The 25,353-nt window shown below is 39.1% G+C and overlaps 1 protein-coding gene across 1 annotated transcript in view; it reads right to left on the bottom strand.

Moving 5' to 3' along the window:
- Positions 1-11,181: 11,181 nt before the first annotated feature.
- Positions 11,182-25,353, bottom strand: part of hdgfl2 (HDGF like 2) — a 78,784-nt gene continuing 64,612 nt past the window's right edge. Inside the window, exons 10-16 of the mRNA XM_039766981.1 lie at positions 22,680-22,789; positions 21,056-21,117; positions 20,886-20,956; positions 20,665-20,766; positions 20,411-20,573; positions 18,688-18,820; positions 11,182-14,949 (exon numbers count right to left, since the gene is read on the bottom strand). Of these exons, the coding sequence (XP_039622915.1) occupies positions 14,874-14,949; positions 18,688-18,820; positions 20,411-20,573; positions 20,665-20,766; positions 20,886-20,956; positions 21,056-21,117; positions 22,680-22,789 (717 nt within the window). The 3' untranslated portion in view covers positions 11,182-14,873. The remainder of the gene's footprint in view (positions 14,950-18,687; positions 18,821-20,410; positions 20,574-20,664; positions 20,767-20,885; positions 20,957-21,055; positions 21,118-22,679; positions 22,790-25,353) is intronic.

Raw genomic sequence — 25,353 nt, 5'->3', positions numbered from 1 at the left:
GGTCTCCTGCAACAGCTGTTCCAATACAGGTTTTAACAATGGTTGGCTTTTTGGCAACAGCATCTTCTAGAGGAAACTGGCCAACAGGACAGGAATATCTTGGCCAAGCTTTAACACCGTCATGCCTGCTGTGCTGGAAGCCATAAACTGACAGGTGAAACACTACTTTCAGTTTCTGTATAGGGTGAGTGGGCAGAGCAACAGAAAAATACAACCAGCAGCAGTAGCCTGGTTTTCCTAACTTAATCAGGGCAAATGAATGCACTCTTATCAGTACAACATCTAATGAAATGCTATTGTTAACATTAAGCAGTTGGATTCCACTAACATGAGTCCTCTGTAATGCCAAGATGAGATTGATAAATGTGCGATTCATTTATTGGAACATTAGAAAGATTTAGATGAGAACAGGCTATTCAGCCTAAAAAAGTTTGCCAGTCCTATTCACTCGATTCTTCCAAAATGAACATCAAATTGAGTTTTGAAGGCTTACCATACTTCTTAGTTACCTTATTCCACATGCCTATGGTTTCCTGTATTTTGAAGGAAACTAGTGTAGTAATGACCTGCAGATGGCACTGTACATGATGGGTGGTTTGTTGGTAAGGTGCCTAGAAGAACCTTCAGTTTTTCATATGTCATACTCATTGTAACCGCAATCTAGTCATTACATGCGCTAGATGATAGTGGCTCCCTGACCCCCCCAGAGCAGTAAGGTGAGACCCCTCACATGCTATGACCACTCTCAGTTGCATAGCGCACCATTGGGCTCCTCAAATGCTGATGGTGGTATCTAGATGTTTCAGGTGGGAGACTGCTCTACCACCATCATAAATGCATGTTGGGGCAGCTGGACGGTGGACTTGCCCAGTTGGGACGCCCTTTTGATGAGAAGACATGTCAACAGCAGTACCTGCTCTGGAACACAAGAGGGCAGCCCCCCTGGATGGCATTGGGGCCACAGGCTTAGAGCTTGGAAGCTCAACCCTGCTGGGGCCCATGGACAAGGGGGAGCTTGGACTTCAGCACTTCTGCCACACCCGGAAATACTGCCAGAAGAGGATCTGTGTTCCTGTGCAGCACTTCCACCATACTTGAAAGATAATCAGGGAGCACCTGGAGCACTTCCAGGTGTGGTATAAAAGAGGCCACCTCACTCCGTTCAGGGAGGTGGAGGACAGAGCTTGTGGGAGAAGAGTGGAGGTGGCAAAAGAGAAACAGAAGACGAGAGAGAGAGAGAGAAAGAAAATAAGCAGAGACTGAGCCATTGTTGTAGGTAATTTATGTATTATGTCATGTAAGGTAAGAAGAAAATAAGTCCTATGTGCTTTGGGATTTGTGTCATTGTGCCTGTCTGTGTCGGGGGGCTGATTTTCCACACTGTGCTTGAGGTTGATTTGCATGGTCCATAGAAGATTGTTTCAGGGTGGTAACTAGGTAGGGTTCAAGACGTGTTCAAGTACACGCATTTACAAGATGACTGTGATTTATAAAGGGCAAATTGCATACGCCAGGTTTTATAAATCAGTTTTGACATTTTCCTGTTTTTTGATATATTCATAATTTTACACTCAAATTCTCACAAAACTTTTTAAATGAAACCTCCTGGTCCGACAGGTACAATAGTATTACAGTGATTGGGAAGAGGGTTTTTTTACACAACACTATAGAACAATACTGTATATTCATGTTAGTTTACATTTATGGTGCAGTGCACTGCTTAGTATTGCGGTTTCAAATAGCCCTTTCCACACTTCTGTATTTTTATTTTTATTCTAGGGGGCACAAAAGAGCTTCTGGCGTGCCATTCTGTCTTCAAATTCGAAAAACAAAATCATCCTTGCCCGAGTTTTAACAGCTTTCCCGCTGATGAAATACAGCGAAGAAAATTAATCCAAACAGTCACACCAGATAAAGGGCCACATTTTTTTATACACCATGGTAGGAAGCCAGTGCTGTAAATCTGTTGAGTACATAAAGTTTATGATGCGCTGCCTTTAGATTGATGGTTTGCCTTTTTAGTTGGAACAACTCTGGTGTCATACTGACCTGTGAAGCAGCGTTTGAAAGGGCAGATGCTCGTCTCGGTGTTAATGTGCAAGAGGCTGGGCTGAGAGATAACAGCACACTGAGCCCCTGCTTAGTGGAACGCGACTAGGTCACGGCACCTGCACCTGGTCAGGACATACAGTGCCTTCAGAAAGCATTCAGACACTTTCACTTTTTACACATTTTGCAGCCTTTTTGTGAAATCATTTAAATTTATTTCCTTCATCAATTCAATCCTCTCATTGGGCAACACTCAGTACCACCAGATGACAAAGCGAAACCAGAATATTTGACATTGGTGCAAATTTATTAAAAATAGTAAAATATCACACTGACACAAGTATTCAGACCCTTTACTAAGAGCTTAGTTAAAGCCCCTTTGGCAGTGATTCCAGGGTAGAGTTTTTCTGGGTATGACACGACAAGCTATACACACCTGGATTGGGGGATTTTCAGGCCATTCTTCTCTGCCAATCCTCCCACACTCCATCAGGTTTGATGGAGCCCTTTCCTTGGATCGTTAGTTTGAGGTCTCTCCAGATATGTTTGATTGGGTTCAAGAACATTCCCACAATGGTCTTGTCTTGACCTCCACTTTTTAATGACATTTTGTGCTGTGAATACTGCTAGCTGAAAGACCTTTGATATCTTTTTCAAATCAAATTTTATTTTTATAGCCTTCCCTTGCTTTTTTAGGCCTAAATTAGTTTCATTTTCATATCCTTAGGACTGGTTTATACTTCACGCTCAGAACGCATACATGCACATGTGCACATCATGGCTGCGTTCCCAGCGTTCTTTTGACAAGTCCTCTGAGCGCATCCTCAGAAAGTAACACGACGCATGTGCAAGTTGCAGTATCAGCAAAAATATGGATGGCATGTATGTGAAAGTTTTGGCACGTGATGTCAGCATTGTTGTTTACTATCAACACAAGATGGCAAGCCCCAATGCCACTCCAACAGGATCAATCTACGTGTTTCAATATTTGATGAATGGTTTGATGCGGTGATGCAAATCATCAAACTTAAATGCTGGCATGCAAAAGCATTCATGGTGCTTTTCTTCATCCATTTTTTGCATAGGCAATACAAGTGTCACATATTCATAATGACACAATACATTTAAAGGTATCTTGACATTCCGTGTCGATTTTGCCATCTTTTTTTTTTTTGTACAGTAATCCCTCACTATATCGCGCTTCGACTTTCGCGGCTTCACTCTATCGCGGATTTTAAATGTAAGCACATCTAAATATATATCACGGATTTTTCGCTGGTTTGCGGCTTTCTGTGGACAATGGGTCTTTTAATTTATGGTACATGCTTCCTCAGTTTGTTTGCCCAGTTGATTTTATACAAGGGATGCTATTGGCGGATGGCTTAGAAGCTACCCAATCAGAGCATGTATTACATAGTAACTAAAACTCAATGATATACGATATGCTTCCCGCGCGGTGCTCTATTGTTTGCTTTTTTTCTGTCTCTCTCACTCTCTCTGCCTGACGGAGGGGGTGTGAGCAGAGGGGGTGTTTGCCTAGAAGATACGGATGCTCCTCTACAAAATGCCGCTTTATCGCGGTGCTTCTGCATACTTAAAAGCACGTATTGATTTTTTGATTGTTTGCTTTTCTTAGCGAGCGCTCTCTCTGACATTCTCTGCTCCTGACTGCGCTTCTTTGAAGAGAAGATATGTTTGTATTCTTTTAATTGTGAGAAAGAACTGTCATCTCAGTCTTGTCATGGAGCACAGTTTAAACTTTTGACTAAAGGGTGTTATTTAATGTCTAGAGGGCTCTAATAATGTTAACAGTGTGGGAGAGTTTATAAGGGCTTAAAATATATAAAAATAACCATACAAACATATGGTTTCTACTTCGCGGATTTTCACCTATCATAGTCTGGAACGCAACCCCCGTGATCGAGGAAGGACCTTCAAAACAGCATCAGAATACACAGTTTTTATTTTCAACATCTTTCTTCCCTCAACTCACAACACAGCAAAACCAGATGTTGTTTTCTCCCTGTGATGATTTCTTGCTCCAACATCTGGTGGAATCCTCCAGATTCACTTAACTCTTTGAGGGCTGAATATTTTTTCCAAAAAATTATGCTTTCAAACAGAAATCAACATAAAACATCTGTTGCTGCATGCTGTGGTTGCCAGTTTCCAAGAATGAATGGCAGGCTTGCTGCCAGGCTATCTTCACGTGGCTGGGACAGCAGTAGCGGCAGTCATGGTCGCAGTGCATTACAATCTGGATTCTACCTCTTGTCATTGTTAAGTGGCAGTCCTCCCTGGCAAACATTGTCAGTACCACGACTAGCTGGGGACCGATCAGCTGAAGCTGGATCCTCACATTCGTTTTTGATCACTTGTATCAAAATCTGAGTCCGACAAGTCATAGTCCAGTTCAGAGATGATAGGCGAGACATTGTCCACAGAGTAATTTGCTTTTCGCATTCGCTTTCATCTCTCGCCAGATGTCAGTGCCATTTTTGCCGTTGTGTGCGCCTTGCTACTCACGTGAATGCAGGGAATCTCGGTAAAACCAATCAATATAAAACTTTCCTTCTTGCAAAGAGAGTCCAACATAACGGTTGGTTTGTCACAGTTTACAGTTGATTACCATCGTCAACTCCTTTTGACAAAAGTCAACATCAGCCCTGAAAGAGTTAAAGTACGTGCGGCATTATAGATAGTACCCTGACTTGTAAGGTAGCAGCGTCCTCAAGTTTATGCGTCGTGTAACGTTAAGTATATTCCCAGCTGCTTAGAAGAGGCCATGGTTGTTGAGTGTTGCACAACGTCAGAATAGTCAAAGAATTTATCAGGCTATGGAACTGTCATTAGCTGACAATTCCTATTGACAATTTTTATCCAGACTAAGGCTACGTCTGCACCACTCTGCTTAGAATTTCCACATCTCTATATATTTATAAAATCCAATGTCTGTCTGGCTGTCTGTATGTCTGTTCGCTTTCACAAGAGAACTATTTAACAGATTTAGAACAGGTTTTTTCTATAATTTGCTTGAACATTCCAGTTGATTTTACGACGTCTCTCATCGTGCCAAGTATCATAGTTCGCTTTTATTTGTGCGAATCCGAGAGAGACGCAGTGGACCTAGGGGAAGGGGGTGGGGCCCTCCTCACTCAAGCTCCAGCCTCGGCGCGTGTACCTTACTTCTGCTAAGCTAGAGAACGAGAGAACTACTTAACGGATTTAGATTGGGTTTTTTCTAGAATTTGCTTGAACATTCCAGTTGATTTTGCGTCTTCTCTCATCGCGATAAGAATCATTGTTCGCTTGCAGGAGCAATATATTCGTGCAAATCCGAGACAGAGGCTGCAGCTGAGGCGGTCAGCGGCATCACTTTAACTTTGCCCACTTTCCAAGAGCCACTCCCCATGTTTCATCGGTGTACTGATGCCTATATTGCACGCCCGTCATATCAATTTCAATTCCTTTTAGTTCCTGCTCTCAAACCTATGGAATCAGTAGTTTAGAGGCCTGTGTATTCAGCATTTATTAAACTTCTAAAATATTGAGGTCTCTCTGTTCTGCATCCGAAGTAAAACCATAGAATGAGTCTTTTGTAATTGGTTTTATATATTTATTTGTTTCTTCATAAGTCAACGTAACTTTTTTTGTGTGAAAAAATGAAATAAATCAATTTTATAGGTAAAGCAACACATCACATTAAAAATGTCAATTGAATCCAGTTAGTAAATTATTTAATTGTAAGAGATAAAAATAAAGGTTGTCGTATTTCTCACATGAATATAAATAGGTTCCAGGCCTCATAGTGTCTGAAGTGCTCAGATCTCTCAGAGGCCTAAAACTCTCCTGACTGCCGCTGGATATGCTCAAAGATCCTAACAATATATGGAGCTGTGACCACTCTGTCACACAAGATGCTTTTATGGTCTTCTCCTCTGTGTGGTATGCTTGCCGTGTGCGTGTGTATTTTGTATCCCACTGAACAAAGACCAGGAGTCGCACTAAGGTGTGCTACAGCAGGTTTACAGGGTCATTATTATCATTTGTAGAGAATACGGTTAAATTCTTACTTGCATGTGCTAATCAACATGCAACACGCCTCTGCTCTGGAGCCATGATTTAGCAGCATAACAACCTTACCTGAAGTAACTACCTTACCTTCAAAATTTGACCTCCTTTATCTGAAGAATCGCAGAACACCTGTGGACATTTTAGGGAAAGATGAGGGATCTTGATTCTGGAAGGCCACAGTGGTCTTTGCTTCTGGTTTTTAGCTAGTAAGTGAACACCCTGCAGCTTCATCTACTCTTGCAGTGTGAGGGTTTTGATACTAATGGGGAAAGGAAACACAACATTTTGCAGAATGAGAAAACACCAATTTTAGCTTGTTCAGTTTCACACAGAGTTGATGCTAGATGCTTCTGACCAGCAAAACGCCTTATTGAAAGAAGCATTGCAACTTATTTGATAACATGAAAGCCCATCAGGTACACTTTTATTCAACACAATGACATCCCCTTTATTCATAGTTCAGCAAAATTTGCAGCAGGGAAGAACTTCACAAAGATGGATACACACTTTTATTATGTAGGCTTTACCAGAATGCACAATTCTCAGCCTTTAGCTCTCTGATATGTTACACTACCTTTAATATCCTCAGGTAACAAGATAAGAGTACTAGAGCAAGTAGCTGAAAGAAACTGAACTATTTTGTTTATGCATTATAGATAATATGGCACCTAATACGAGAGAAAGAGGGGAGGAGCAGGCGCTGATACAGTGCATTGCCACACCCACCACATGACAAACCAACTCAGGATCCCAGATTAGGACCCGAGTGTAGCCATGCAATGGGTGACACCTCAGCACCACACAAGTTCAGATGGAATGGTACCAGTGTGAGGTTTTTTTATGGTGGCCGGAGTGCCAATTCTGTCACCAACCCCCAGGTTTTTTCCCTGCAGGTTGGAGAGCTCTACATGCAGGGCTGTATGCAGATTAAAGTCATACCCAGAACGAAGCAATTGCAGGTTAAGGGCCTTGCTCAAGGGCCCAACGAAGTAGAGTCACTTTTGGTGTTTACAGGATTCAAATCGGCAACCTACCGATTACCAGTGCAAATCCCTAGCCTCAGAGCTATCACTCCATCCTCCTACGTGGGGCTTTCACTTACAAACAGGAATTTATGAGCTACACTCTATTTATTGAATACAATGAAACAACTTACACATTATTTTTCTATATAGTCTCCTGCCACTGCAATACACTTGTTCCAGTGCTCAGGAGGCATCTTAATCCCAGGAAAGTAGAAGTCTTTTGACTGCATGTTGACCTATTCTTGCCCAACGTCAATAACCTCCTCTTTCGAGTTGAATTTCTTCCCTCCTAAAAATTCCTTAAATGGACCAAAGAGGTGATAGTCCCTCTCTGAATGACTTGCACCATCTAACACTCTCGACTGAGAGAGACACTCATCCCCAAACTGACTTTTAAGTCTCAAATAAATCTGAGATAGAATAACTCCTTCATTCATCAAACATTTAATAATAATTTGGTGTGCAACACTACTGTGTACCTCCTTCTCCGACATGTGGATTACAACTGACAGAAAGGGGAGAAAGAGCAGCTAGCACTATTAACGACAAGTTCAAAGGAGTCATGTCTACCTTGAACTCTTTATAAGAAAGGAGCATGAAAATTCCCGTTTATAACTGAACACCCCTCGTATAAGGAAGCAGAACAGAAAAGAGTGTTGATAAAATACTATGAAAACAACCTGGATATATACTACCAGCCAGCATGCTGCCTTATTTTGTTCAGTCTTTTGTCTGGATCCAGCATTGCCTCTGCATACAGTTCTTCTACACTGGTGACACTGAGAGGGAAGACAAACGAGAGAAAAGACTGAGGGGGATAAGCAGCTTCATCTTTCTACTAGTCCATCTTCCTTGGCCTACCTCTGAACCAGTGGGCTCAGACCTTAATCCTTCCTTTTGGAAGTTGGTTTGTAAGTTCCTACAAATTCAAATAACATAAAATGCCCCTACACACTCTCAGTCCACTTTGGTTAACTCACCCTTCTCCAACACAGATGGCTCAAGAGAAGTGCTATCTTAACTAGTAGGGTCATACATGTGCTAAAGCCACAACTGGCTTCAAAGTTTTCTTCTCTTTAAACATTATACAAGTATAAAACTATTTTACAAATAAAAACATACAAAATATTTATCAGCCTATATGTTAGATATTATTATTTTTTTTTATACTCTCGACACTAGTGTTGTCACGTGTAAAGAGTCAAGTGCAATTCTTACTTGTGTGCCCAACTAGAAGTTAAACCAATAGGAATATTGCCTGCAGTGGGCTGCCTTGTGCCCTTTCTTGGCTGGGATTGGCTCCAGCAGACCCCCGTGACCCTGTAGTTAGGATATAGTGGGTTGGATAATGGATGGAATATTGCTGTCAACAATGGAGTTTTCCCAGAATTCCAGGAACTGGGAGCACAACTGAATAAGTGGAATAGAAACAGGAGTAAAGAGTACATGAGCTAAGCTGACGCGTGTCTTCAATTAAGTTCAGTATTTACTACAATTTTACTATAATAGCATCAGAGCCTGTAGTGGTGTTGCATGCTGCTTAGATTTTAACTGTGCTCTGTACAACATGACAATGCTAATGCTGTCCATTCCATAAATGACAGATGTGACTCAACTCCGTTGGGCCCATGAGCAAGACCCTTAACCTGCAATTGCCTTGTACTGGGTATGACGTTAATCTGCATCCAGCACTGCAAGCAGGTCCTCCAACTTACTGGGAAAACTTGGGGGTTGATGTCAGGATTGGCACTCCAGCCACCATAAATAACCTCACACTGTTCCAGTGTGGTGCTGAGCGGTCACCTGCTGCACTCAGGTTCCAATCCAGGCGGTTTGTCATGTGGTGGGTGTGGCAACACACCATCAGCACAGGCTTCCAACTCATAAAGAAACCTCTACAATGCCTCCAAAAGCAAGTTAGGGGAGTATTGGCTTGCTGTAGACAGGCCTGTCTTGTGCCAGCATTGTCAACACTATGGATTAAGTTCTAGGCATAGTTTCAGCAGATCAATAGGACAGGTGACAGTACAGGATCTGGTGGCATTAAGAACCATGCCAGGACAGAACTGTTTCATACTCGTCTATCTGAGAGCTCGTGTCAGACCTGCCACTGAACCATGATGTCATTACAAATGACACAGGAGTGAAAGACAGTGTCTATGCTACTGGCCTCCTGCTTACACAACCATCTGAGAGATAAATGCTGGTGTGCAGGTGCTGCCTTGGCCAGCCTTCTCTTCTGATCTTAAAGGATAAGTATGATATTTTTCAAGTCTTAAGTTATTTCTTCACTGACATAGTATATATAAATATGCATCTACTACATGAAATTGTGTTTCATAGAAAGCACTTAACTTTACATTAAAAAAAAAAAAATGCCTGCACTAGTACTTTACAATGGAGGTTATGGGGCATGGAGGAAAAGCTTAAAAACCTACCAAATATTGTGGAGTACTGCATTGATCCGTACCTTCCGTGTTTCAGACGCTATTTCTGTGACAACGAAAGGGATCAGGAAATAATAATTTTATCGCATATTCCTGGTACAACTTCTCTTGTGGTAAGGATACAATTTCTATAAACTTATACTAATTGTAACATAAATTTGGAAGTAAATCAAAACAAAACCAGCCTTGTGGCATGAAAAGTTTACTATGATTTGGTCTTTTGGGAGGAAACCACCCACTAGGGTGTGAAAGGTTGTTACACAGGGAGACTACGTGCTGGGCTATCACCACAGCGGTTTCTTTTTTTTTTTTTCCAATGGGCAAATCTCATAAAAGTGGTGCTTCTTGTGTTAGTAACGGCAGGATCCAGATCAATACTCAACAACGTCCTGGCTTGAAAAGTGCATGCATTTACTAGTTTTTAAGCTTTTCCTTTACGCCCCATGGCCTCCTGTGGGTAATATATTTTAGAACATAATATCATATGGCAAATGCTTATATGGGATGTTTGTGAAGAAATAACTTCAACTTGAAAAATACCAAACTTATCCTTTAACGTAACACTGCACACATGGTAGCAAGACCCTCTGACTACCAATGACCAGCAATTTTGCCAGACCCTTCTTCGGGAATGGGATAACAACCGACAAACGCAGATTCAGAAACTCATGGGTTCAGTGTGGCAAGAGGTGTCTAACAGTGGTGATTGCACAAGGTAACAAAGAACTGCGAGATGACTGCTGTTCATGTTTACAGGCAGAATTATTTTCTTGTTGATTCTGTTGAGGGGCGGCATGGTGGCGAAGTGGCAGCGCTGCTGCCTCGCAGGTAGGAGTTCCGGGTTTGCTTCCCGGGTCCTCCCTGCGTGGAGTTTGCATGTTCTCCCCGTGTCTGCGTGGGTTTCCTCCCACAATCCAAAGACATGCAGGTTAGGTGGATTGGCGATTCTAAATTGGTCCTAGTGTGTGCTTGGTGTGTTTGTGTGTGTCCTGCAGTGGGTTGGCACCCTGCCCAGGATTGGTTCCTGCCTTGTGCCCTGTGTTACAAAATGGATGGATGATTCTGTTGAATTGTTTTATTTTGCTATTTCAGTAATGAAGGTATGAAATTTTAGCTCACCAACAGGTTTTGCATTTCTTTTTTCCCCCCATTAGTATAGTTTGTATTCTTATGATACAAAACTCCTCTTTCTATACTCCAGTTAAGGGTTAGTATACAGTATAAGAAAAAAATATGACATACAAGATCACACTCTATAGTCTAAATTGTTAAATAAGTAACTTACTTCAGTATATATCTAGCCGAAGTAAACATGGCGTAAATGGTGGTTAAGTACAAGGCGGGTTATTGCTGAGTAGACATGCAAGGTCTTCTTGGCTGTGGTTTGAATTCTTCCACTGCTTAAAAATACTTGAAATTCAATGCAGATGTTTGTTTTTTTCTCAACCATTTTTATTAGAAACATTTCTCTGAAAAACAAAGTCACAGTGCCATAGATGATGTCTTTTAACCCCTCAGTGAAATTTAAAATGACGGCAGACCAGAAACATTGAAAAAATGTTTTGAAAAAAAAATTATTATAGACCTTTTAGAATATCTACTAATTTTATTTTAAATATATTTTTCACAAAGGAAGAACTTTTAGGGTCACTTCTGGTAAAATAAAAAAAGGAATCTTGTTAAATAAAGCAAATTTTACCGAATTTAATACGAGTATGAAGTTATCCAGCACCTAATGTGGTCCATTATTAATAAGTGTACCTTTCAATGCAAAATATGGGTTCAGGTGTTGTTGGATGCCTTTATATAAAAGTTCACTTCCTTCTTCATCCACTTGTCCTTGCGAGGGTGTGATGTCCACATGCCAGGTTGGACAGACCTGACCAGCCTTTCACTATCAACACTGTGTTGTTACTTCTATGGAGTTTCACAGCTGACCAAGCCATTTATATTCTCCAGCATATTTTAGGTCTTCTCTTGGTAAGCTGTGTGTGCAGTAGCTCTGCCCTTGGGGGGTAGGTGTACCCAAGGAAAATCTTCTTCATATGTCCAAATGACCTCAGCTAACCCCTCTCAGTCCAGAGAAGCAATGGTGCTATTCCAAAGCCTTTCCATATCATTAAAACTTCTCATTCTGTCTTGTAGGGTAAGTCCAGAAAGCTCGAACAGCAATGTCATTTCAATAATCTTAATATTTTAATTATATCTATCACTTTTGCTAGAGGAGAATGTATGTTGATCAATATGCGAGGACTTAGCTACCCTTGCCAGTACAGTCTGATGCAACATTTGCAAGACTGTTTCCAGACAAAAGCTGGGTTCATAGTAGGCACTACTGTCTTTTCAACTCTCTTGGATCCTGAGATGATTCCAAGTTACAACTTTGCAAAGTTACAGATTCCCTTCACCCTTTTTCATGTTTCAGATTTCTTACCAGTTCTGTGCAATTTGCTGCAATATGTGTGGGTTGTTTAAGTATAGCAGCATTTAGTAATTTCTACCCTATGGGAGCAGACACACTGTATGCTTTGCTGGAGTCTGTCAGCCATTCCCTGCCATTACATGAAAACCTTGCTTATGCATTCTTCTAGCTTGATCTCTTGACATTCTTATAAAGAAGCCACAATTTTTTAAACTTGTTTCAAATCCACTTTTTTCCCCCCTATTACTGGGTCATGAAAAGCCAAATCCCCTTTCTTTCAGGAACAGACACATGCATGAAACAGACACAAACCAGAGGCAAATCCATTGTTGGGTCCCAGTTAACAAAGATGCGCTGGTCTTTAAGAGGTGGGAAAACCCAACTACAAAACTAAGCCTTTTCAACTCTAACAGAAGAATAGCTTGTTAAACCATGCTATCACTTTTTAGCTAAACCACATTAGATAAAAAAGTGTTTGTTTCTATAAACTCAAATGTAAAGCATAAAGAATGACCCCTGGACTAAATCCTAAGTAGAAGTAGGCTTCCTCCATTTACGTATGCAAGTAAAATGTAAAGTGTGGTGGGTACCACTGTTCCCTCACAAGTACTCTTGGTCATTTTGGTTTTGGACTAGGCACTTGTCCACCCACAACACCATGCATGGGTTGTTTAAATGTGAGATCTTCATATCTTGCTTAAAAAAACCCCATCAGTCTCTCCAGATAACCACCACCCATCCCAAAGTCTGGACCTCCTCCATCTTTAATTTCAAGTACAATTTCCGGTCCTTAAAAGAACATCAAAAATACAATGTAACATAATTTTATACACACATATACACACAGGGTCATCAAAAAAAGACCACCAAGAACTGGTAATCCTTTTACCATATGTGCAGAAGGTCTCAAAGCTTCATGTCATATAGTAAGGTGTTCCAGTGTTTGAAAGACATCTTAAAATTTAACCTTTCTCCAACACCAGCTGAAATTTAAAATTGTCATTTTAAATATTGGAAGCATCTTTTGAACAAAATAAAAGTAACACTTTATCAAATAGCAGGATAACATTAGCATTTTCAAAATTTACATGTAATATGAAAAATGAAATAATAAAATGGCTGTCAACCCTGTTGACTTTGTTCTGTATCATTTGCATTCAGTTTACTCTGCAAAAGTTTGTAGGGCCAACAACCATTTATTGCATACAAAAAGAAAAATAATTTCTAAAAATATTGTCTAAATATTTAATATGCTAAACAATTCCATATAAGGTTTGTTGGGTGGCTTTTTTTCCCCAAAAGCTGATCATTTTTAAAATGTCGATTTCAAATTCAAATGAGCAATGTTCAAGAAAGGTTAAATAATAAAATATAACATTTCTACCAAAAGGACCAACGGCCTCGAGTTCGCTAAACTTTCACTGACCCCAGACTGCAAGCCACAGCTCTACTCAGAGAAGTCAAAGAGAGGGCTGCGAACACAACTACATGTAAGGCTGCAAATCAGTGATTACATTAACACTTACAAAAATGTTATTTAACTTTTGAGATCTTCAGCACTTTTTGCTAAAAAATGTGTTTGTGCTATATTTAAAAGGATGTAACATTTTCAAATTGTGGATATTTTTCCCCACACCCCATCCAACCCCTTTCTTACAAAGTCAAAGGTACATAGTTTTTGATATTTGACTTGCCTTGTTTAGTGCTTGCATATTGTTAAAAAGGTATCTAAAAAGCAGATCATATAAATAAAACAAGAACAAAAGATTTGTTTTTTCTTTTCTTCGACAAAATCAAGATTTGTTTCACTCAAATGAAAACAAGTAAAACGCACAACAGTTACAAGCTTGAATCACAAATGTCACAGCAAACACCCTAGTGCTGGACATGGTGAGGAAATGTCACCCTCTAGATCAGGGCCCCATAAAGAAATCCATTGCTGGGATTGTAGAGGAAAATAGGAGGGGGATTTCTTACACACATTAGGATACCATTTCTGTTTTGTTTTTAACACCTTTACCACTTTCTGTATCCACTGAATTCCAACATTCCATTCCATCCCCATAAAACATTCACTACTGCATGGACAAAGCAGCATTTTGGTAGAGAACATCTATTCTTGCCAAATGATTTCATCTTTAAATTATTATTTCACATTTTGTTCCATTGCTTGACTAGGAGATGAAGTACATTTTTGAGGATACTGTAAATCAGCAGCTACTCCATTCCCAATTCTTCAGACAAACAGATTGAAACAAACAACCGCAGCACATATTCAAATTTTTAGTTACTATTAAAAAAATATCAGAGGGTAGAGTCAAGATTCAAAAGATGTGCCTCATTCACAAGCAGAACCAGGCTGTTGAAATCAAGACATTGTGGCACCATCCCTCATTAGAAAAAAAAAAAATCAATTTGAGCAGACTGCACTGGCACCCAGGAGCTCTATTACCTATCACACCTTAAGCATCCTCACTAGCTTAAGGACGAAGGTTAACCTGAACCCAAACCCTACCCCAAGGGATCTGTGCACAGCAGGAACCCCCAGAATTGGTAACAATACAATCTTTGTCAAAGACAGAAGTCTTCAAACATTATTTCTTTAAGAACTCTGCATTCAGGTGTATGGAGTAAAAGAGGACATTCATCAGAAGGAATTAACTTGTATTAAAAAAGTTACATCTTAAACAAAGAAAAAAAGGGGAGTTGAGGTTGGGTGGATATCAGAAAAAAAAAAAAAAGTCTGCACTTTGGCTGAGCCAGATTTTGTTGGTGTGTATCTGTCTGACCGTAAGTGTGTTGTGTTTGAGATATTTTGCATCCCACAATCCTTTGCTTACACATCCTGAAATGTTCTCAGCTTTCGGCACAAGCAGTTTCCATCTCCATATGAGTGTTGTGTTTGGTGTTCGACGTGTCATTCTTCTCAGTACTGGGAAAGTGAAGGAAGGAAGAAAAAAAAAAAGAAAAAAAAAAGAGAGAGAAAGTTAAAAAAAAAAATAAAACACCACCATTCATTAAAGATGCATTTTAAAATTTGCTTTTAACATGCATGCTCCAGGAAGGTGACCAGGATTCCCTCAATCCATTTCAAGCTAAAGTACTATGCATAGATATAAATCTATTTTAACAACATTGTGTTAAATGCAACTAAGCCAACACTATTCATGCTATTTCAACAGCTTTTCATATTCAAAAGAAACAAGTCCACATTTTACAGAATCTAAAAACTACCTAAAAACTGACTAAAGTAAATTTGAAGGCTGTTTTTAGGCACAGTCTCCACCAGCAGTCTCCTCCAGCACTGTAAGTTCTTAACCGCAAAAAAAAAAGCACACGTCACATCTATTGGGACTCCTGGCTAAATAAAGATGGAGATGGCAGGGGAATACACATTTGTTTAGGAAGGATAAGCAGAACAGAAAACTAGAGGGGGTTGCTGTTTATGTCAAACAGAATTTAAATATAAGTTTCCATTAGATGGATGACGAACCCCATCTTAGTGAGGACAACTAGATTAGTCTAGAAACCATTAGTGAAAAAGGGCTTATTTTAGGAGTGTGTTATAGACGCAGACAGTAATTTCAACGAGCATCTTTTAACTAATATTAAAAAGGCAAGTTTACAAGGGGATATTATAGTTATGGGGGACTGGACTAACCCTGCTAATAATGTGTTTTTAGATGTAATCAGCAACAGTTTTTTAACACAGTATATTAAAGCACGAATGTGGGGGAAGGCTGTCTAGATTTGATATTTTGTAATAATCAGGATAGAATTGACAGTATAAGGGTGATTGAACCACTAGGGTTAAGTAGTAGTAGTAGTAGTAGTAGTAGTAGTAGTAGTAGTAGTGTGTGTATATATAGCTGCTATAGAGCGCTGAACAGCAATATAATACAAAGCATAAAAAATAGAACAAAACATAAACATTACCAATAAGATACACAAAGAGGAACCACATGGCACTGATTAAAAGCCTGTTTAAAAATACATGTTTTCAGTTGTTTTTTTAAAAAGAATCAACAGACTCAGCTGCACACAGACCATAAGGCTGGGACAACCAAAAGGCCCTGTCGGCCAGATCTATGATCCCGATAAACTGTATAACATTGGAGCAAGCAAGTAAGGCACTCAGGAGCTTGTCCATGCAAGGCTCAATAAATAAGTACTAAAAGTTTAAAATGAACTCTATAAAACATTGGGAGCCAGTGCAGTGTGTACAGAATGGGAGTGATATGATCATTCCGGCTAGTGCGAGCTAAAAGCCTAGCGGCTGTATTTTGGTCTAATTGAAGACATGAGCGAGAGAACTTGCTCAAACCAGTATAAAAAGTATTACAGTAATCAAGTCGCAAGGAAAAAAAAGAATGAACAAGCATCTCCAATTCTGAAGTGAACATAACATAAATAAATTCTCTTGTTTTGGAAAAGTGTGGATACAAAGACTAAAAATGTTAAATTTAACTTTGGTAGGGCAAATTTTGAGCAGATACAGCAAAGTCTTAGGAGCATGGACTGGGATAAGCATTGCAGGGATAGTCAATGAGCAGAGGAACAGGTGTAAAAATGTTTCAAACGCAAGATAGGTACATCCCAAACTTTGGAATTAGTAGGAAATAAAATGAAAAAAAAAACCTGCAGTGGATTAATAAAGAGCTGAAAAAGAAGCTGCAAAGGAAAAAACAGATGAATAAGGGGAATAAGATTAATAACTCCAATGTAAATTGTAGGATGTTTGAAAGTATGAGGGCAACCATCAAGAAGGATATTAGGGAGGCTAAAAGTTAGAGAAGAATTTAGCAGATAAGGCAAAAGATGACCCAAATGGGTCCTTTCAGTGTTTTAATAGTAAAAGAACAGTCAAGGAGGAGGTGGAGTGCATCAGGAATAGTAAAGGGGAATTACAAAAATACAGACAGTGAAATAACAGATGCTCTAAACTCGCATTTTATCTGAGGTCTTCACATGTCAGGAAGTGAATAATCTCCCAGCGGTACAAGGGACTGCTAAGGAGGTACTGAGTAATTTGGAAATTATACAGGAAGAAGTGTTGCTCAGATTAAATAGGCTGAAATCAGACAAATCGCCAGGACCAGATAATATTTATCCTTGAGTTTGTAAGGAGGTTAATAAGTACAGATATAAAGCCTTGATGCAAATTTTTAGAAAGTCACCGCACAATAGAGAAATTCTGAAGGACTAGAAAATGGCAAATATTACTCTGTTAGGTAAAAATGGTGATCAGGCAGATCCAAGCAACTATAGGTCAGTAAGCTTAATGCGTACGCACAGGTAAATTAATGGAAAGACTGAGCAACACATGGCAAGAACAAGACATTTCCTGAACAGTCAGCATTAATTCAGACATAGTAGTTCATGCTTTACTAACATTCTGAAACTCTATGAGGAAGCAACGAAAGGATATGATCAAAGTGATGCATATGATATTATTTATCTTGGTGTTCAGAAAGCATTTGATAAGGTGCCACATGTTTGATTGGTCATCAAACTAAATGAAGTGGGAGTTCAGGGTGGTGTTTGTAGATAGATGTAAAATTAGCTCAGACACATGAAGCAGAGAGTAAATCACTCTGATATTAAGAGTGGTATCCCACAGGGGTCAGTGCTGGGGCCACTTTAATATAATTAATTGATTTATATAGGAATATAAATAAAAAGCTGGATAAGTTTGCAGATGATACCAAGCTAGGTAAATTACCAGAAAATCTTGAGTCCTTTGAATCAATACAGAGGGACTTGAACAGCAATACAGGCTTGGGCAGATTTACAGCAGATGATATGTAATGCAAGTAAATGTAAAATATAGTACATAGGAGTTTAAAACATTAGGCTTGAATACACAATGGAAGGTTTGAAAATTGAAATTTATGAGTCGTGGTGGACTCAACACTATCAACTGTCAGGCAGTGCTCATAAGCCATTAAGATGGTCAACAGAATGTTAGGTTATATAGCACAATGTGTAGAGTACAAATCAAAATAAGTTATGCTGAAACTTATTTCCCACTGGTAAGGCCTGACCTGGAGTACTGTTTACAGTTTTGGTCTTTAAGCTAGAAAAAGGACACAGCAGCGTTACAAAAATTCCAGAGAAGAGTGACTAGGCTGATCCCAAGGCTATAGGGATGAGTTATGAGGAATATGAGGAAAGATTAAACTGAAAGGGCTAAGCTCTTTTAAACAAAAGGAGACTAATAGGATACATGATTGAAGCATTTCAAATCATGAAAGGAATTAGTACAGTGGATCAACAATGTTACTATAAAATGAGATCAGCAAGAACATGGGAACACAGTTGGAAAATTGTTAAGGGTAAATTTCAGACAAACAATAGGAAGTTTTTCTTCACACAGAGAACAATAGACACATAAGTTGCCAAGTACTATGGCAGATGGACTTTAGGGACCTTCAAAACTAGACATGATGTTATTTTGGAAGAACTAAGTGGATAGAACTAGCAAGCTTTGTTGGGCTGAATGGTCTGTTCTTGTCTGGATTGTTTTAATGTTCTGTTGAAAGCTTTATTTGTGATATTTTTCACTCTCTTCCCCTTACCAACCCCAATAAAGAGGGTCATTATTGCACAATACAAACTATAACAGATGGAAGATACTTTAGTAAGCAGGAGTTTTAATCTCCTCCTATACCTGTTTTGCTGTGAATCTGCAGTGTTGTTACTCTGATCGTCTTCTGGGAGATGTGGGCTAGGCACAGCCAACTCTGTGGATTTGTTTTCTTCCTTTTGAGATTCTGTCTCTCCATTCATAGGTGCTGACAAATCTAAAGGTACAGGGGAAAAATTGACCATTTTAAATTTTGTATTACAGCTTGAAAGGTGAACAGGACAATTGTTTATAAAAACATAACAATAAACCCCTATAAAAAGAAAAAAAAATTTTTTTAGAAACTGGATTTCTAAAGAAATGTAATTTATAGGAAGCAGACCATGAAGACAACACCGTAACTGCTGACTAACAACCTTGTCATAAATCACAAGTTGATTTATGTCTCCGGGAACAGAATGAAATGGGATTTTGAAATGGTCTTGCAGGACGTATTTTAGCTAAGAAAACATTCTTGCGTATAGGCCATAAGAAGAAGAGACTGCAGTATGTGAAAAACCATAAAGCAGGATGCCATAATTAGTGGCAGAAAGACTGAGGAACTGATGAGTCCAAATGAGACGTTTGTTGTTTGTAAAGGCACCAGTATGTCAAAAGAAATTGCTGAAAAATATACCTATCCCTAACTGCAGTCTTCTATAAAGCATCATTCCAGCTCTTTCATGATCTAGGATATACATTCCAGCTAAATAGTACAGGACAGAGGTCCTCAAATTTGGTCATAGAAGGTCACAATGGCCACATATTAGTGTTTGTTGCAGCCTACTTTCTTAATTCAAAGCAAACTGATTTTCATGTCATGCAGCATTTTTCTTAACTCACTTGTTAATACTCAACCCTAAAGTACATGCAGTGGAAGTCTGCAAATAGAACATTTAAGATGATGATGCATTACACAAATTCTAGTCGGTGGGGATGTCAAACTTGACAACTGAGTTGCTGATCTCATCGTGCGAGTATGTCAATTTACAGGACTAGAAATTGCAGGGTATGTCAAAATTTTATGACTGCATAATGACTTTCCAGCACAATTTTTATATTACTTTTTACATGAGCTTGCTCTTTTTTCTGAAAGCCAATAACATGCAAGATAAGCATGTCATAATGTTATAAGATAAGCCAATAACATGACAGAGGAGGTGCAGTATTAAAGGCTTTACAGGTAAATGAGTTAAGACATAATCAAACCTGGGTATGTTAAACTACATGACTGTCTCCGACTCACTAAGATTGTGTAAATAAAGCCTGCTACTAAAGATGGGTGGAAAAGCCGTGAAATGTGACATGGCCTTAGCACTACTAGACTGCTCACCTCAGAGCCCTGAACTCTGCATGAATGAGGCTGTGTGCAATCAAATTTTACAGGGGAAAAAGATAAAATATCAGCCATAAGTCAAAAAAGAGCAACAGCAAATCCTGAAAAAATGTTTAGACAGACCTAATTAAAAAATGATTAATCAGTTTGCAAAGGGAAAAGGATTGAGTTTTGTACCCTAACAGGGGTCAATGATTTTGATTCTATCAATGTTTGCGTTTCTTTTAATTTTACAGTATTTCTTGATTAAATAAACACTTGTCATTTACTGCACCAATACCTTGCCAAAACCTATTCTGACAGCATCAAATGAAAGAAAGGAACCAACCTCTGAAGAGAACACCAGGCTATGTCAAGGTACACTCAGTCGTATTCAAACTTCCATAATCACTAATGATGAAACAGTATAAACCTGAGCCCCAGACTTCATACCTGTGTTCTGAGGTGTGCTAGGAGTCACCTCTTCTTTGTTTGGAGCATCCACTTTGGACTTGTGTACAGATTCCCCTTTTGCTCCAAGGAATTGCAGTTTTAGTTTATTGTACACTTCTGTTGCCTTCTCCATTACCTCTTTGCTCGCTTTGTACCGACGGATCTGGTCATAAGAAATATGTGTAAGTAAACCACACTACAGCTTAGCTAGGCTGTGGGCATCACTTGGTTTCATTGCTTGCCCATAATCCTACCTTTTTAAGAGTGGCCACAACATCAGTGTTCTTCTGCAGTATATGGCTGGTCACCTGTACCATCCCCAGTTCATCAAGTGCTTCAATGCACTTCTTCACATCCTGCAAGAGAAGACTACGATAGTCAAAACCACTTTGTGGAAACAATTTAAAGAAGAATGTTTTGCGTTTATGCATGTACATAACTCAAAAAGGTACAGGGCGCACATGAAGTCACTTACAGGGCTATCAACCTTCAGTGCAAATTTGATATCTGTGTGCAGCTTCTGTAGCTTCTCTTCCGGTGAAGGCTCTGCATGAATCAGATGAAAAAAAGATGAACATGTTCCTTAAAAGATCATTCAAACCAAATGTTTATTACTACAACAGCTCAATTCTTAAATAGCCTCACCCTTCACCACTTTTTCATGTATTTTCTCAGGTTTCCTCTTTGGCTTATCTGATTTTGGTGGTCTGAAGAAAAAAAAAAATAAATGCACAAATATGTACAGTTCAGTCCATGAGTATTGTTACATTAAAACAATTGTTGTTAGTGTTAATTCTCTACCCAAGCATACTGTCATTGACATGTAAACTTCAGCAGGACATCAATAGAATTTACATAAAAAAAAACAAAGAAAAACTGGTGAACAGTATAGGAATTGCAGCACTTCTTATATGTTGCCCCCTCCCATTTTAACTATCGAAAAGTAACTGGACAATTAGCTGCTTAGCAGTTCCTCGGTGTGTGTCACTGCATTGTCATGTCACACACAATTAATCAGATAAAGGCCTACAGGTGATTCTTAATGTGTTCTCGTTGTGTGGAAACTGTTGCCACTCAATTTGAGATTACAAGACCTGTAAAGCAGGCCATTATGTGGCTTGGCGGGGAAAAAAAAAAAAGATCAGGAAAAAACAACAATCCAAGACATGGCAGAAAAAGTAGATATGCCCAAATCAATTGCTTCGTACATTAGTAAAAAGAAAGAATGTACTGGTGAACTTATCAATATCAGACTGCCTCGTAAACCACAGAACATTACTGCAGTAGATGACAGAACATTACTTTGTCTTGTAATGAAAAATTGTTGGCGAAATCAAAAATACTCTCCAGGAAGTAGGTGTAGTTGTGTTTAACATGACCATAAAGACGCAAACCACTAGCAAGTCTTAAGAACAAAAATGTCACAATACAGTTTGCTTAGAAGTACATCAAAAAACCTGGATAGTTTTGGAACATCATCTTATGGACAAATGAGACAAAGATGCACCCGTGCCAGTGTGATGGAAAGATATAAAGAAAGGGACTATTTGTGAACCCAAGAATACCACCTTCTCTATGAAACATGGTGGAGGTGGTGTTTTGTGTAATAGCTGCCAATTGAACAGGTTCCCTTTTATTTATTGATGAGGTAACTGCTGATAAAAGCAACAGGATTAATTATAAGGCTACAGAGGCGTCTGCTCCATTTTACACTACAGCAGGGAAATGACCCAAAGCATAATGCAAAAGGAATCAAAGAGATTTTCAAGGCCAAAAAGATCCTGAAGGGCCAGGTCAATGACATAGCCTAAATACTGCCTGTATTTCATTTGCTGAAGATAAGACTACCAACAAGCCCAAGAAATAAGCAGGAATTGCAATGGTGGCAGATAATCTAGCAGAGCATCACCAGGGAAGAAACCCAGCAGATGGTGAGATGTATGGATTCCAGACTTCGGGCAGTTATTGACGATGACAATTTTATTTAAGTTAATGTTAATTTGTCCAGTTACTCTTGGCTCTTTAAATTAGGGATGCCACAGAAGAGTGCTGCAATTCCAATAGCATCTGCCCATTTTTTTAATATATATAACCTCAAATTAATGAGGAAAGTCTACATTTAAAGCTAATATTCTTTGTTTCATTTCAATACCGTTATGCTTGGAAGAGAGACACACTAATAACAATTGAGTCACTCTCTAATATGGATGGACTGAACTGCAAATAAATAAATATTTTAAGTCATTTGCCAAGCACAAATTTTCCTCACCTGCCTCGTGGCCTCTCCTCTGATCTCTGTGGTTTCTTCTCCTTAGGCTCTCTTTCTTTCTTTGGTCTCCCCTTCTTGGCAGGTTCTGGTCGCTTTACGGGCTTCTTCACCTAAAATACCCAGGCACCATTGAAATTATTACCATTTAAATGACAGGTAATCTAAGGCCTAGGTAAGAGCCTCAGCTAACTATTACACTGCTCGACTCACACACATCATTACTATTTGGCTAAATACTCTAAACAAGCAAGATCAGCAATACCAGAGATCAGGATTTGTGTAGTCAGAGGACATAAGGTGACTATGTTAAACAATATAAAATGTTGCTTAAAGCTGCCTTGATTGTGTACACAAGAACAAATGGCCTACACTTAGAGGTGATGTTTATATTAAATATACAGAGTACTGCAACTACCAAGTGGCCATTTTATTATTCCTCCACTTGTCTTGAAACAAGACATGGAATCGACAAGATGTCGTAAGTGAAGCACATAGATGCTGTGACAAGCCTAGCAAAGTCTGATGTGCCCAACAGTTTTTGTAGTTTTGATATTAGTGAATCTCAACTTGGAATACCATGTTCCATCTTGCTTTGCCGATGCTTGTCTAAACTGAGATCTGGTAACTGCAAGAAGATGTGCTCTCCTAGATGTCTGTTGAAAAATAGCTGGACTTCTTTAGCCTGTTTACTGTTGTCATGGACTGGTGCATCTTATCGGGAAAGATATGGAAACATCCAATGGTATCCTAGCACCGCTCTACTTGTATAATGGCAACCAAAGCCAATCTGTGTCATAAAAATACACTTCACTTTAACTCCCATTATTCCTCAGAGCTGCACATGCTGTACATGACCTGCTTTAAATATAGCTACCCAAACTTGTATGAGCTGGCAAACACACTGTAAGGGCCTATAATTAAGCAGCCAAAAAATTAATATTTTGAATCCCACAAATGTAACTGAATAATAACAACAACAATAATTCTTTACATTTATATAGTGGTTTTCATAGTGAGTAGGGAGCCACTTCATCCACCACTAATGTGTAACATCCACCTGGATGATGTGACGGCAGCCATTTTTTACGCCAGTACACTCACCATGGTTAAGTGGTGAGAGAGAAATAGCCAATTAGAGATGGGAGATAATTAGGAGGCCAGAATGACTAGACAGACAGACAGACATACTTTATTTGTCCCCAAGGGGAAATTAGACTTTTACAGAAGCGAAAAAAAAGAGAAAACAAAATGTATAAATAATACAAGGATTCAAAAGGATTCATCCGATTTCAAAGTGCCACGTTTTTACATCTGTGAGGCAGCTAGGAACCAATCACATACCAACTGAAAGAGGGGGTCATAGAGTTTCTGACTGTCACTGGAAGATGGCTCCCTTCAGTCTGTGAGGAGATGGCGACCCCTGAGCAGAAAGTATTTTGCGTTTCAGTAAGAGTAAATCAGTCATATCTGTGCAATGTGATTTTCATCGGCAGTATGGCAGTGAACCTCCAACAGCTCAAAGCATTCGTATTGTGTCTTTTTTCTGTGGGTTTACATTAAGGATTCCATTTATGTGCCATCACTCCAAACACAGGATGATATCCAAAATCACATTGAAAGAGCCGCGAGTACAGTGACACCCAGTGCTGTGGAGTCGGAGTCGGAGACAATTTTGGGTACCTGGAGTCGGAGTCGGCAAAAAGTTAACCGACTCCGACTCCTACTAAATTTAAATGGGAATTAAAAAAGTAAGTTGAAATGTCCCAATTCACAAACAGTCATAATGAACTACTTCTCTGCTGTAAGAATAAAGCCCAATGCATGCAGTGCATAATGTTACCACAAAACGAACATGTCAAGTAACAATGAAGCATGCTTTTCATTGACTGTATGCGTCACTATATGGGATGTAATGCACAGGTAAGGTACGGCACCGCTTTCCATTGTGTCGTGTTCCACTGTTACAGGGAACTGTGAACCTAGCCTAAAGCCCACTGATTTTAGATTGCATTTAAAGGGAACCCGAGGTCAGAGGAATATGGAGGCTGTCATATTTATTTCCTTTCCTTTAACTATAACTGTATTCCAAGTTTAATATAGGTTTTCCAGATATTGTTTTTAGTTCATATAGTTAAGCTTTTTTTTTTGTTTTAAAAGTTAAAACTACCAAAGAATGTGGTTTGTATTTTTGAACCAATACATTTCCTGTTCCTGATTTTTATGCCTGCTATTACTATCCAGACACTTGTTAAAAAAAAAATAAAAATAAAAAAAACCTTGTTTTCATTGTGTTTGTCTTTAATCTGGCATTATAGTAGAGTGCTGGCTTCCTAGCCAGTAGTTCTGTGGTGAAATGACATGTATGTTGCCTTCCTTTCCTTCAATGGATGTAGAAAATACATTAGCATAGTATATACATACAGAGGAGTCGGAGTCGGAGATTTAGAAATTGAGGAGTCGGAGCATTTATCTACCGACTCCACAGCCCTGTTGACACCTGACATGCTCAATTGAGTATGGGATGAATTTGACTATCGCATTGTTCTCCATACAGCTAGAGGAGGTCATATTGAGCACTTGTAAAATTATACAATAAACTTTATGCTCACCTAAACTATTTACAATGTAATGATTTACAAGTGAAATAAATCATTTTGAAATCAGATTAATCTTT

Source organism: Polypterus senegalus, chromosome 10, assembly GCF_016835505.1.
Source record: "Polypterus senegalus isolate Bchr_013 chromosome 10, ASM1683550v1, whole genome shotgun sequence".
In the NCBI taxonomy this organism is placed as follows: Eukaryota; Metazoa; Chordata; class Cladistia; order Polypteriformes; family Polypteridae; genus Polypterus; species Polypterus senegalus.
This window is presented reverse-complemented; position numbering and strand designations above follow the sequence as displayed.